The sequence below is a fragment of the Euwallacea fornicatus genome, chromosome 19 (assembly GCF_040115645.1).
Source record: "Euwallacea fornicatus isolate EFF26 chromosome 19, ASM4011564v1, whole genome shotgun sequence".
Lineage (NCBI taxonomy): Eukaryota > Metazoa > Arthropoda > Insecta > Coleoptera > Curculionidae > Euwallacea > Euwallacea fornicatus.
Genome location: NC_089559.1, coordinates 1,472,662 through 1,484,066, shown reverse-complemented (window position 1 = coordinate 1,484,066; position 11,405 = coordinate 1,472,662). Strand labels below are relative to the sequence as shown.

Sequence of the window (11,405 nt, the reverse complement as noted above, 5' to 3'; positions counted from 1 at the left end):
CTGTAATATTTTCTATTTATTCATTGTTTTTGGGTTTTCACATCTGGCAAAAATATGATCATTATAAAAAACCTTAGAAAAAACTAAAACAAAATAAAAGAGTAATAAATAACGAAATTCGAAGACAAGTGACAAAATATATGAAATGGTCGATTTCCCTCTATATTCAACGTTGCCATATTTCTATTTCTTATCCTTCTAATCGGTATATATTACAAACGTTCAAATTGACTATTGACATTGACATAAATTTGTATTTGTTTACTGCTACGCCTGTTTGAGACCTTTATTTAATAATCGCCGTTTATTTACTTTTTTTAAATTAAAAGTAATAATAATAATTTTATTTAGATGTGACTTTTTCTTATTTAAATCGAACATATAAATTAAACTTACAAGATAAACAAGGCCGTCAAATAAAAAGCGAAATGGGCTACAAAGCGTTAGCTCTGGCTGTGATTGTTTCTGTATTTTTCCTACCCTGTAAGTACCTACCCGACCATCAATAATTAAATATTTGCTTCTTATACATTTTTAATCAACTCTCATAATCTTATTTATGAAAATCTAAGAATTGAGATCCCTAAAAATCTTAAATAAATGCCTTGAAGACTTAAAACAACTTATTACAATATCTCTTCTGGAAACTTACTTACTTAGGTCAATTGTCAGTAAACTCAGCTCTGATACATAGTAAATCTGAAGTAAAGAAAATTCCAAGAATTTACTTAATATGAGCAATTCTCTGAAATACAGCACTCGCCCTTAACTGTTTCCAATGCAGTGGCACCAACTCCTCTGTACCTTTCCAATGTAATGAGTGGCTGACATCAGATATTGATATTGCACCTGAATCCTGTAATGCAGTCTACGGAGCTAAATATTGTATAAAGCACACAGGCCGCTTTGAAGGTACCAAGCTGATGGAAAGAAGCTGATTACTTATTGTCACTAACATTCATCATAATAATTAAAATCAATTAATGTGTGAGCCCTCCAGCTATTACTGCTAACCCAAACTAACACCCAAAGAGGTTTCAATAAGTTTTTCAATACAGGTAATTCCATAAATTGCTATCAGTGTGCTTCATCTGAAAATATGGAATGTGCAGATGCCATGGTCCATATGGGGGGGATAGAGGCCCACAGTTGTGATCATGTGTTTGAGGCCCAGTATTGTGTTAAGTCTACCAGTCTTGATGGTATATTTGCCGAAATATGTTCAAGTCATTAGTAGCAAATTTTATTTATGCACTTGTGTAATTTTGATTAGTTTCAATTTTTAATTTTTTAAACCACCAATTTGTATTGAATATCCTTAGTTGACATCCACTTTGAAGTTATTTCTGCATGTTGCATATTTTTGTTGGCTTCCACTTAATCCCTTGTAAAAAATTAGATTAAATCACAATTAATTGGTTCACTTTTTAAAAAAAATCTAGTACTCAATTTTTTTTCCAAATAGGAGGAATTGGCACCAAACGATACTGTTCTTCACTGGATTTAGGCAACTATTGCAACTATGTGAAACAACCAGGAGATATTTTACAATATAGATCATGTGTGTATACCTGCACAGGAGATGGATGCAATCCCAGTATAAGAAAAATCCCTAGTTTAACTCTTATTATTCTTATGGACATTGCAATAATGGCAATTATATTGAGTTAACTGCAGTTATCTAATAATTAATTTTTATATTTTTATCTTGTCATAAATGTTTGTTGGTATCTATTGTAATATGTGTTTTTAAAAGGCTACTATAGTGTAACCCGTCCATTAGTATAAGCAAGTGGGAGACTTGAGCTCTCAATAATGATAAAAATGTCCAAAAACAGTCCTCAGGTCATAGACAGCTGAACTTTAATTGACCCCGTCCATTACTTTTTAATTAGTACTGTAGAAAAATGTGTATAGATTGAGCACAAGCTTACAATACAGTATTTTTTATTATATTAACAAGTTTTTTTTTGTTAACAATGCATCATAACTTTTTCCCTATTAAGTGAAACATTTTAAAATTTAGACAACTTAATTCTGCATTATTTTAAACGTAGTTGTACTCCTGATTCAAGAGGAAATGACTTAAATTTTAAAATGGATCACCGTATGTTTTCACATACAGTGTAAAACAGCGTCAGAGTTTTTTCATTTATATTTAGTATCGGTAAATGGCTCAAAGAAAATGATTTTTTTGTAAGAATTTTCCTAAAATTATTGACCACTCGATATAATGTTGGGAAGTCGACAATTTCTGATACCAAGAAGAGAACAAATTTTGTATTAAGCGTTGCTACAGCCATCGACAGGTAAAAGCGCAGCAAGATCTACTTTAAAGAGAACATGGAAACCTGAAGTAGAGGAAGCGTTATATTCTTGGTTTTTATAACAAAAATTAAAGGGAATTTCTATTTATGGCGATATCTTATAAGAAAAAGCGAAATATTTCTGCAGAAATATAATAGGACGCGACGCTTTTATAGGAAGTTAAGGGTGGCTACATAGATTTAAAAAAGTTACGAAATACGATAACTAATCATGAGCGGTGAAAAATTCTCCAGTGATTTTTCTGCAATCGAGCACTTTCAAAAAATATTAAACAGGAAAATTCGATATCTCGATTTCTGTTCCGAGTAGATTTACAATGCAGATGAGAGTGGACTATTTTAACGAGTTTTGCCACATAAATCTCTTGCACATAGAAACAAGAAATCGGCACCGGGACGAAAAATCAGTAACATACATCCAGATTTTTAAATTCTTTGATAAACTCCAATAATCCGAACACCCTCTCCCCGAATTCATTTCGATTAGCGAGGTTGCACTGTATTTGGATCCAACAGATCATTCTGTTTTATACACAAAAGTAATTCCATAAGAAATACGACGTAACGGTACTGTTAATCAGTAACTCCGTAATATTCTTGCGCCTTCATCGCTTCATGAAACAATTATATTGTTTCATTAATTTATTTGTTTACTATCTACTATAAATCAATACGTGAAAAGGAAGCGACGTAACAGCTTTAGGGATGACGGCTTTTCCACAACTCGTTCAAAAATAAAGCAACAAAAGAGATCGTTTTGAAATATCATGTAATGATGCATTCATTCAAGCGTACAAAAATATAACATGTTTACAAAGTCATTTAAATATTTATACAATTTCAATTCACAACAAACGATATAAAGTACAAAACTCTGTCGTCCAACTGGAGATGACGAGAAACTAAGAGACTCTAGCTCTTTTTTGAACACTCCTTTACAGAGTTCTAACAAGTCGCATAAAGATCAATGTAGATGCCAAAAGGTAATACATAATAAAATAAATTTTAAAATCAACGCAATTAATAATGTGTTTTTGTGTTAAAACTGAAGGGATTTTGCTTTAAAGCTGAATCAAAACAATATAATGGTAAATTTTTAAATTATTGCACTTGGTATATTATAGTTCAAATTACAGCTTGCTGCATGTCTTAAGACATGCAGACGTAGGTTAGCACCAAAACCAGACTATTGTAAATTCAGCAAATCCCCTTATTTAATTCTCTAAAATTTAGGGAAAACCTATAGGTTAAAAATACCGTAGCAGCCTCAACTAATCAGACTTATATGAGTAGTATATAGTAGAAATTTACTATTATTGGTTGAAAAATGTCTATTTCGGGTTTTACCGGATGTATTATAGAACTAAAAGCAACCTTACTGTCTATTACAGAATCGCACGTAACGGAAAACACCTTAAGAAGCTATAACCAACAACTCATTTCTGTTTTTTCGACCAATATACACAACATTCGAAAGAAACCAAGATCTTACTGGGCTTAAAAATTAATTAATTTCTAGGTTTAATTAAGATTACTAGGACAAAAATATATAACTATTTACTACAACGTTATTCGCTTTACATGAGGTAGATGCTTGTCTTAAGAGTAACTAAGTGGTTGTCGGAAACACAAGGTGTCACTATAGGATGCTCAAGTTAATTGACTAGTGTATTAATAGAGGCATCAAATAGTATGTTAAAAGTTATATGCAAAAGTTATGCAGTGCAATGGCAAATCAAATGTCTTTTGACAATTATATGTTGAGTTCTATCCTTAATAAATTATCAAATTCTGTACTCGAAGTTATGTCAAATTTCTACCCTCACTAATGAGAATTTCACTGTCAAAAATAATTGAATAACGACTTGAGCTTAAAATTTTGTTATTCAAAATTAGAGTTTTTTTTTTAATTTAGAGAAAGAGCATTCAGGAAGAAAACGCACTTACGCACCTACAAAAAGTGATTTTATAGTCAGTGTCCAAAATTGGACACTTTTTAAAATCAATTATTCCATACGTTGATTTTGACTCATATTTCAAAACCAAATCTGATTAATACAATATCATTCTCTCCATGTATCTGTAACAACCAGCTGCAACCACTGGCATAGCCATAAAACGGATTTGCTTGCAATTTCTTCTTTCTGCACGAATGCTAAAAATTCTACACTTAAACTGTCAAAAACAACTGATTTTTATTTTTGCACTATTGCATTTTTCACTTTGACTCAATATATTATACTGTAAACTGTAATAAGGGAGAGTGAGATTCTCAACACCGTGCGAAACCGAGAAAACTAAAACTACAGAGTTAATAGTTTAGTTTTTCGCTTTGGAATAAAGTCAAATAATTAGGTGCTAATAAATAATAAATTAACAAGTTGCAGGTAACTTACGAGGAGACATTTGAATAGATAAATCATCAAGGGAACAACCGATGTCAGCACTCTGTTGAACATTATCAGGTGGTATTAATAGTTGCAAATTTGGGTATAAATAGAAGTAATACAACAACAAAAACATCAATAAATGAAACTCAATCGAGGAGATATACAGATGAGGCGAAAGTACTATTGCTTTCATAACTATTACTTTCTTTGTACATTATGGGAATGTTAACAACTGAACTGAGAAGGTAATAAAATATGAGAAAACTGAGAACAAACGCAAGGAAAATGTGCTGTAAAATGGAATGTGTGCGGTTTATTGAAAATGGTGAGAAACGGATACCTCTATGCCTTCTCTGAAGCGACATATTATACAAAATAATAATACATACACTCTTAATACGTATAAACATAAATAATTTCATTTAACAAGGAATGTTATATCTGAGGTAAATTGTTACGGTGGAACCCTGAAAATTATTAAGTTAAGGTCCTATACTGCATACGGGTTCGAATTAAACGGAAATAGTAATGGTAGTGGGTAGGTACTCTGTACTCGTCACATACACGCACACCGAGTTTTGCGTTTAGTAACATTACTTGAGCATTTTTACTACTTAAAATACCTTAAAACGTTTTAAGTCGTATAGGCGCGCTGCGAGATTTGTCAATTCTGAACTTAAATCAGTGATGACGCAGTAATATACACTCAATTACAAAATTGAAGATAACATCAAATTCAATCTGAAATGATCCTCTAACCTCTCTAATGTGTCACACAGAGTGAGATTAGACATTTGGCGAATATCTAATTCTAACCTCAATTAATTCTCACATTCTATGAATGAGTTGACACACTGTCAAAAAATGGAGGTTATCAAGTTGATATTAGTCTTTATGGGAAGTAATAAAGTTCAGTGAAGTGTTTCATAGTAAGACCATGTACTCCATGTCAAAAAATATTACATACTATGTACTTTGCTATAATAGCTTATATTGAACAAATGCTTATTTAAGAATACACTTGAGGCACACAACTGTGTTGCTGTCTCAAGTTAATTTTTTTAATGCTTTTGAGAATATATGCATAAGGCGATATTTGTTTGTTTTAAGGAATAAGACAGAAAAACAATAGAATCGAACACCCTGTAGTTCCTAATGACGCATCTTCTTAAATATAGTTTATATGGATGTTAGGATGTCTTATGTAAATGTGCCCATGATCGCCATCTCCGCAACGGCGAGAGTTATTAAATTGGTTAAATGGGAAAAAACTTGGCATTGCGGCGTTAATAGATAGCTTTTGGTGTTTGAGACTTTACGAAAAATGAAATAAAAATAGATCAGAACTTTCAATAGAAAATACCAAAAAAACACTAGTAGTCTGATAAAAAAAAATTAAATATGCTTTTTTTTTACTATCGCTCTCTTCTCCTGAAATATTAACGTAACATATACAAGATTTGTGCACTTTTTTTAGTTGGCCACCTAGTTGTCCCGATACGACTCCAATGGATTTTTCTATGTAGGGAACTAGGGAACTATCAAAAACTAAGTTTGAAAAACTCCAGCACTTTCAATTCTTTTCATTTGTGACGGGTTTACACCAAGTTTAAGAAGAACATATTTGAACGTTTTTAACATGTTAACTCTTAATGCCGATTATTAAGAGATAAATTCAAGGGCACATTTTATGGGAAATTAAGTATTTTTAATGTCGAATTGTCTACTCAAACGATACAGGAAGTTTTATCTGTTTCAAAAAGCGTTTAATTACTTGTACGAAAATTTGATGGAACTTTAAGTCATACAAGGTGAAACACAAATTAATTCCTTAGAAAGTTAAACTTGCTAGATAAACTGTGAGGCACAATAGATCTGCCAGGTCAGGGTGAAAGGGTCTTTTCAGTCCCATTCATGATAAATCTAATATAGCAAATAGAGTATTATTTTTCAATATAGAATATGTGGGTGGAGCCTTGCTGCAAAAGAACTGAACTCAATATACTAATCGCAAATTGAATTTCATGTAAATATGTTAATAATTCGAACATTTTTAACGAAGTGTACCGACTACAACAAGGCGGAAGTTAAAGACAGAAACCTCTCTTTGGCACCCCAACTCGCCCTGTTGCACAGCCGCAATTGTTGCTCGTCAAACAAAATAAATACCTATATACAAATAACATTATAAATAATTAAATCGTTGTTAAATTGATTAGTTTACATCGTACGGTGAGACACCTCACAAGTGAAACTTATTATTACGCTTTGCTCTCCTTTCGTCTGAACTTCAAATATCAATTTTATATGTAATACCCAATTCAAATCTGCTACTAGAAAACTAATCAAAAACACACACACTAGCACTCGCTTACAATCATACTATTTGAATCCTACACGTTAAACTCTCAAGAGCGTATGTACAGATATTCTCTCTATTTAGCACTATTACGTAGGTATATGTTAGGAAGGTCAGGTACAAACATTTTTAACCCTTCAAGTCGAGTTATATAGCTGAAATCGTTCCCGAAAAAAAAAGCCTTACGGGAGAACACTCAATGTTCCAATATTCTGTTCAGGGATCAGAAACTTGAGAGATAATATTTAAAAATAATTAATTTGAAATAAATTGATTTGTTAAGGCGAAAACTGTAGCATGATTCAATTTATCATTAACTTACGCAATTTCTCTCACGTTGAAATATCTTAATACGGTCTTCTCAAATTGGGAAAAATGCGCCATCTGGTGGGCAAAATAGAACATAAGAACATTAGTGAATAATTTTGACATTAAACATAACTTGAGATTATGACTTGTTGAGCGGTTGTATTCGGTTGGTTTTTGTTGTGCAGCGCCCTCAGCGGTAGCACGAGTAAAAGTGGTCAAATGCCGTATTGAAATAAGGATGAAGAAAAATCGTCTCAGATATGCAGGCAACGATACAATTAAATTCTTCGCTTTAAGTTTAAATTTATCAGGTGAATTTCCAACTGGAAAGACCTCATGACCACCACAATTTTCGCCCCCAAAAACCATCATCCAAATTTGACTACCAGGTACTACCAGGCCAATCAACCATTTTTCCCTATTACTATTAATCTTTAGTTGAGCAACGCTGCTTCTATCCCCTAGCGACTCCTTTTGGACATTGTCCACAACTAACACCGATATATGATAGATCTTGTTACGGCAAAAATCTCTCTCTTTGCACGTCGACATTTTGCCGCCAAAACATCGAACACTTACCAATAATTAGGTACTTACTTAGCTGGATAACACACACATATTGATGATGTAGAAACACTTACCGGCTCCCCTCTTTCTCGTAACACCGCCAACACGGTAAAACTATTAAAATCTGCACGAAAACCTTTAAAAACAACTCCAAAAAGACTCGCAATAGCAGCTCTATATGTATAAGTGGTTCCTAGTTACGCAAAAATCCAGCAATGCCATGAAAATCTAATGTTTTCCCTGTATATATCGGTGACAGCGGATTTTGACTGACAACTAAAGCAATTTTGACATTTGACACATTGTGCATTGACTGTCGCACCAGAAGCTGTATAGAAAAATTGTCTTGAACAATAAAATAAAATAAAATATCACATAATATATCAAAAAAGGTCATCTTTAAAAGACTAAAATTAATTTAAGACGCTAAGTCAAGATCATTTTCGTATATACTTATCTTTATATGCTATTAATCGACTGCCAACTTGGGAAACGGCTACAGAACGAGTAAAAATGTTAATTCCAGAGTCACATATAAAAGCGTTATGAACTCTTAACAACTTATGTTTCATATTTCTGTACGCGTATGCCACTCTGGATACTCATACACAGGGGAAAACATTTGATTTTCCTCTCACCACGTGAGTCTGATCACTTGGAACATTGTACATATGTAATTACGCGCTATTATTAAATGTAAAATCAGTCGAACTTTGAATAGTTAAATATCTCCTATTATTGTTAAGGCAAAAATCAATCCTCCCATCATCAGTCAACGGTGAAATTTTTCATCTAAACTCACGTTCTCAGGTGATGTGTGGTTGATGTTAGCCGTTTGGTTCCAGCAACGGCGAGAGTCGTCGCTGACTGGTGATGGAATCGTCCAGAAACGTGAGCTGAGTGCAGTTTAGCTCGTCTGACTTGGACTTCGAGCGCTCCTTATATTTATCATTGGGATCGTTGATGAGCCGATGAAAACCGTAGAATTTTGCTGGTTTGACGTTCGAGTTGGAGTCTTCTTCATAGTGGCTCAGGAGAGGTTCGGATTTATTTTTAGCTAGATTTCCATTACACTCGAAGGCGTAGTACTGTAAAGAATGGTTAACTTACTTATAGTTCTACAGATCATTTTTACCAGGCATAGACATAATTGCTCGAACATCACCACAGTAACGGATGTTTTTAATTTAAAACTTAATTCCATTGAAAATATAATGATTTACCTTTGAAAGACCCTAAACATTAGAAAGCAATTATGGTATTAGCAACGGTCAAATTATTTTGTGTTATAGTTTTTTCGATCCTATAAATATTATACTTTGTCATTTCTAACATCAACCTCACCTGTGGATTTTCGGTTATACGGACAGCACCGTTAAGACCATGCCCATTCATGTGTGAGTACTTCCTCATCCCGTTAACGCATCCATTTGGGAGATCGCTTGCGCCCTGACAAAAAAAGCACTTATTTAAATGAGAAAAACAAAGATCTAAAGCTCACTTTTGTATCAAAACGTTCGGGTGCAGCGGGCGGTATATGAGACACATGCTCGTCGGGCACGAGCTGCTCAATTTCGTGCTCATCCACGGCACTTGGTTGTTCCATTCTGCGACAATCGAATTTTAAGATTTACAAACAAGAAGGCAACTTCTTTACTGCTCTTACCTGACTTGAACTGTGCCCATCTGCGAAGTATAGTGCGCCACTGCCGGGTGATAATCCCCTGAAGGAGGCAAGTGGTGTGCTCGCGTTGCGGCCCTCCTCTTCAAGCAGCGTCTCCGCAATAAAATTAAAGTGATGCAACAAATGATGCATACGGCGGCCAGCAGTATTCCCAATATTATTCCTTAATAAACAAGCATGATATAGTTTGGTTCTGAAGAATGCAAGTCGTGTTACTATATGTAAGTTTTATCCTATGTAGTAGAACCCAGGATAAATAGATGTATGGAATTTGTGAAAATAAATCGGAAAATGAAGCCCTGAATAGGTAAGCTTTTGAAGGTTTTTTACTACCTAATTTCTGGTTGTTGGCGGCATCGCTAGACCCGTTGAGCATTCCACCGGGATTGTCGTTAAGTTCGTAAGTTTTCACTATGATGGGGGCACAAGGCTGGCCTATTCCCACCGCGTTTGCCGCCCTCACCATTACTAAGTATGTGTGCTCGGTGGTGAAGTTTGTTAGATACGTGGAAATCAGCCCTAAAGCAAGATGTTTTCGGTTTTCAAAGAGTTTACTTTTTGCAACAAACGTTAGAACGCCAAATTAATTAACATGAAAATAAATTATCCAGTGTACCTAGTTTTTTTTTAAGACACAATTTAATGAAGGTTCAAGAAAATTTCAACAAATTCTCAAAATTTAAATGGTTTGCCACTTATAGTGACTCACCCTATACCTCTCTAGATTCTTTAGGTCGCGAAATGTATAGCAAACCTGCGTCATTCTGCCGGCAACTTTGTTCTCTCCTAGGGTCAACCGAAACGTTGAGTTCAATAAGATTCTCCAGGGACCAGTATTTGTCTGTGGTATAAGACAACAAATAATTGGCCAATTCGGCATTTTTGTTTTCAGGTGGTCGCCAATACACGCACACGGTGCTGGAATTGAGGGCGGTGTATCGTAAGTCCATCACTGGGGAAGGCACTAGAATTGAAATTAAATAAAAATGTCTATAATTAAAATGACATGTGTTAAATTAGTCAATTTTTACGCTGATGAACTCTTGAAACGCAACTTTACTGACACAAGAAAGCGATTGTGCGTATTTTGGGTCTGTATAACTTAATGGAAAAAAAAACGATAGGATGATTAAAACTGAAATGAGAACTGAACACATCTAAGAAGAACGAGGCAGTCTGGGAGCTTAAAATAGCTCACCTTCGCTTGCCAGCCGTTTTAAAATCTGCCCTGCTACTAAATCAGTAATTACTCACCATCTAAGGGCGTTTTGATCCTTAGGGGTTGAGACAATACGCCTGCCACATTGTTCGAGTCGTAAGCTCTCACTCTTATGAAATATTGAGTATTTGGCTTTAGCTTGACTATAGAATATTTTGGTAAGTAACTGTAAAGGAAAACAATTAAATCACCTAAAAGGTTTTCATCACCGTGACTTACGTTTTAATGAAATCATCTTCCGTACACTCCATATTATCATCTTTAGCAGGCAGATAGCAAACGGTATAATATTTGGCATTAGCCACTCGGTCCCAAGACACGCGGGTACTTGTTGTCGTAGTACTATCCTCGTGCAGGTACTTCGGAGCCCGCAATTCCCCTGATACTGAGGTCTCATTCGCCGACTCTTGATAATCGGGAAGACTGTACATGATCCATAACTCGTCGCGCGGATTGTTTTGCGCAATAACTCGAAATTGGTAGTCTGTGGCCGGCAACAAACCTAAAGATATTTTTGTTGACATCCTGTATATTTATTCATTGAATGGCT

The 11,405-nt window shown here is 34.4% G+C and overlaps 2 protein-coding genes across 2 annotated transcripts in view; one reads left to right on the top strand and one right to left on the bottom strand.

Annotated features, from left to right (window-relative positions):
- The first annotated feature begins 248 nt into the window (after positions 1–248).
- Positions 249–1,962, top strand: bou (boudin). The gene is made up of 4 exons (XM_066293790.1): positions 249–483; positions 757–912; positions 1,059–1,202; positions 1,466–1,962. Exons 1-4 carry the CDS (start codon positions 429–431, stop codon positions 1,669–1,671), a joined length of 561 nt encoding a protein of 186 aa, XP_066149887.1. The 5' UTR covers positions 249–428; the 3' UTR covers positions 1,672–1,962.
- Positions 1,963–3,079: 1,117 nt separating this feature from the next.
- Positions 3,080–11,405, bottom strand: part of LOC136345388 (protogenin-like) — a 44,026-nt gene continuing 35,700 nt past the window's right edge. The window contains exons 12-19 of the mRNA XM_066293638.1: positions 11,075–11,357; positions 10,891–11,021; positions 10,391–10,600; positions 9,970–10,155; positions 9,619–9,799; positions 9,454–9,559; positions 9,297–9,401; positions 3,080–9,040 (exon numbers count right to left, since the gene is read on the bottom strand). Coding sequence (XP_066149735.1) covers positions 8,780–9,040; positions 9,297–9,401; positions 9,454–9,559; positions 9,619–9,799; positions 9,970–10,155; positions 10,391–10,600; positions 10,891–11,021; positions 11,075–11,357 — 1,463 coding nt within the window. The 3' untranslated portion in view covers positions 3,080–8,779. The remainder of the gene's footprint in view (positions 9,041–9,296; positions 9,402–9,453; positions 9,560–9,618; positions 9,800–9,969; positions 10,156–10,390; positions 10,601–10,890; positions 11,022–11,074; positions 11,358–11,405) is intronic.

What these genes read in the sequence shown, in the direction of transcription:
- bou (XM_066293790.1), top strand. Translation starts at nt 429, where the DNA reads ATGGGCTACAAAGCGTTAGCTCTGGCTGTGATTGTTTCTGTATTTTTC. An exon ending in TTCTGTATTTTTCCTACCCT is followed by an intron (nt 484 to 756) that starts GTAAGTACCTAC and finishes TCTGAAATACAG; the next exon opens with CACTCGCCCTTAACTGTTTC. An exon ending in GCACACAGGCCGCTTTGAAG is followed by an intron (nt 913 to 1,058) that starts GTACCAAGCTGA and finishes TTTTCAATACAG; the next exon opens with GTAATTCCATAAATTGCTAT.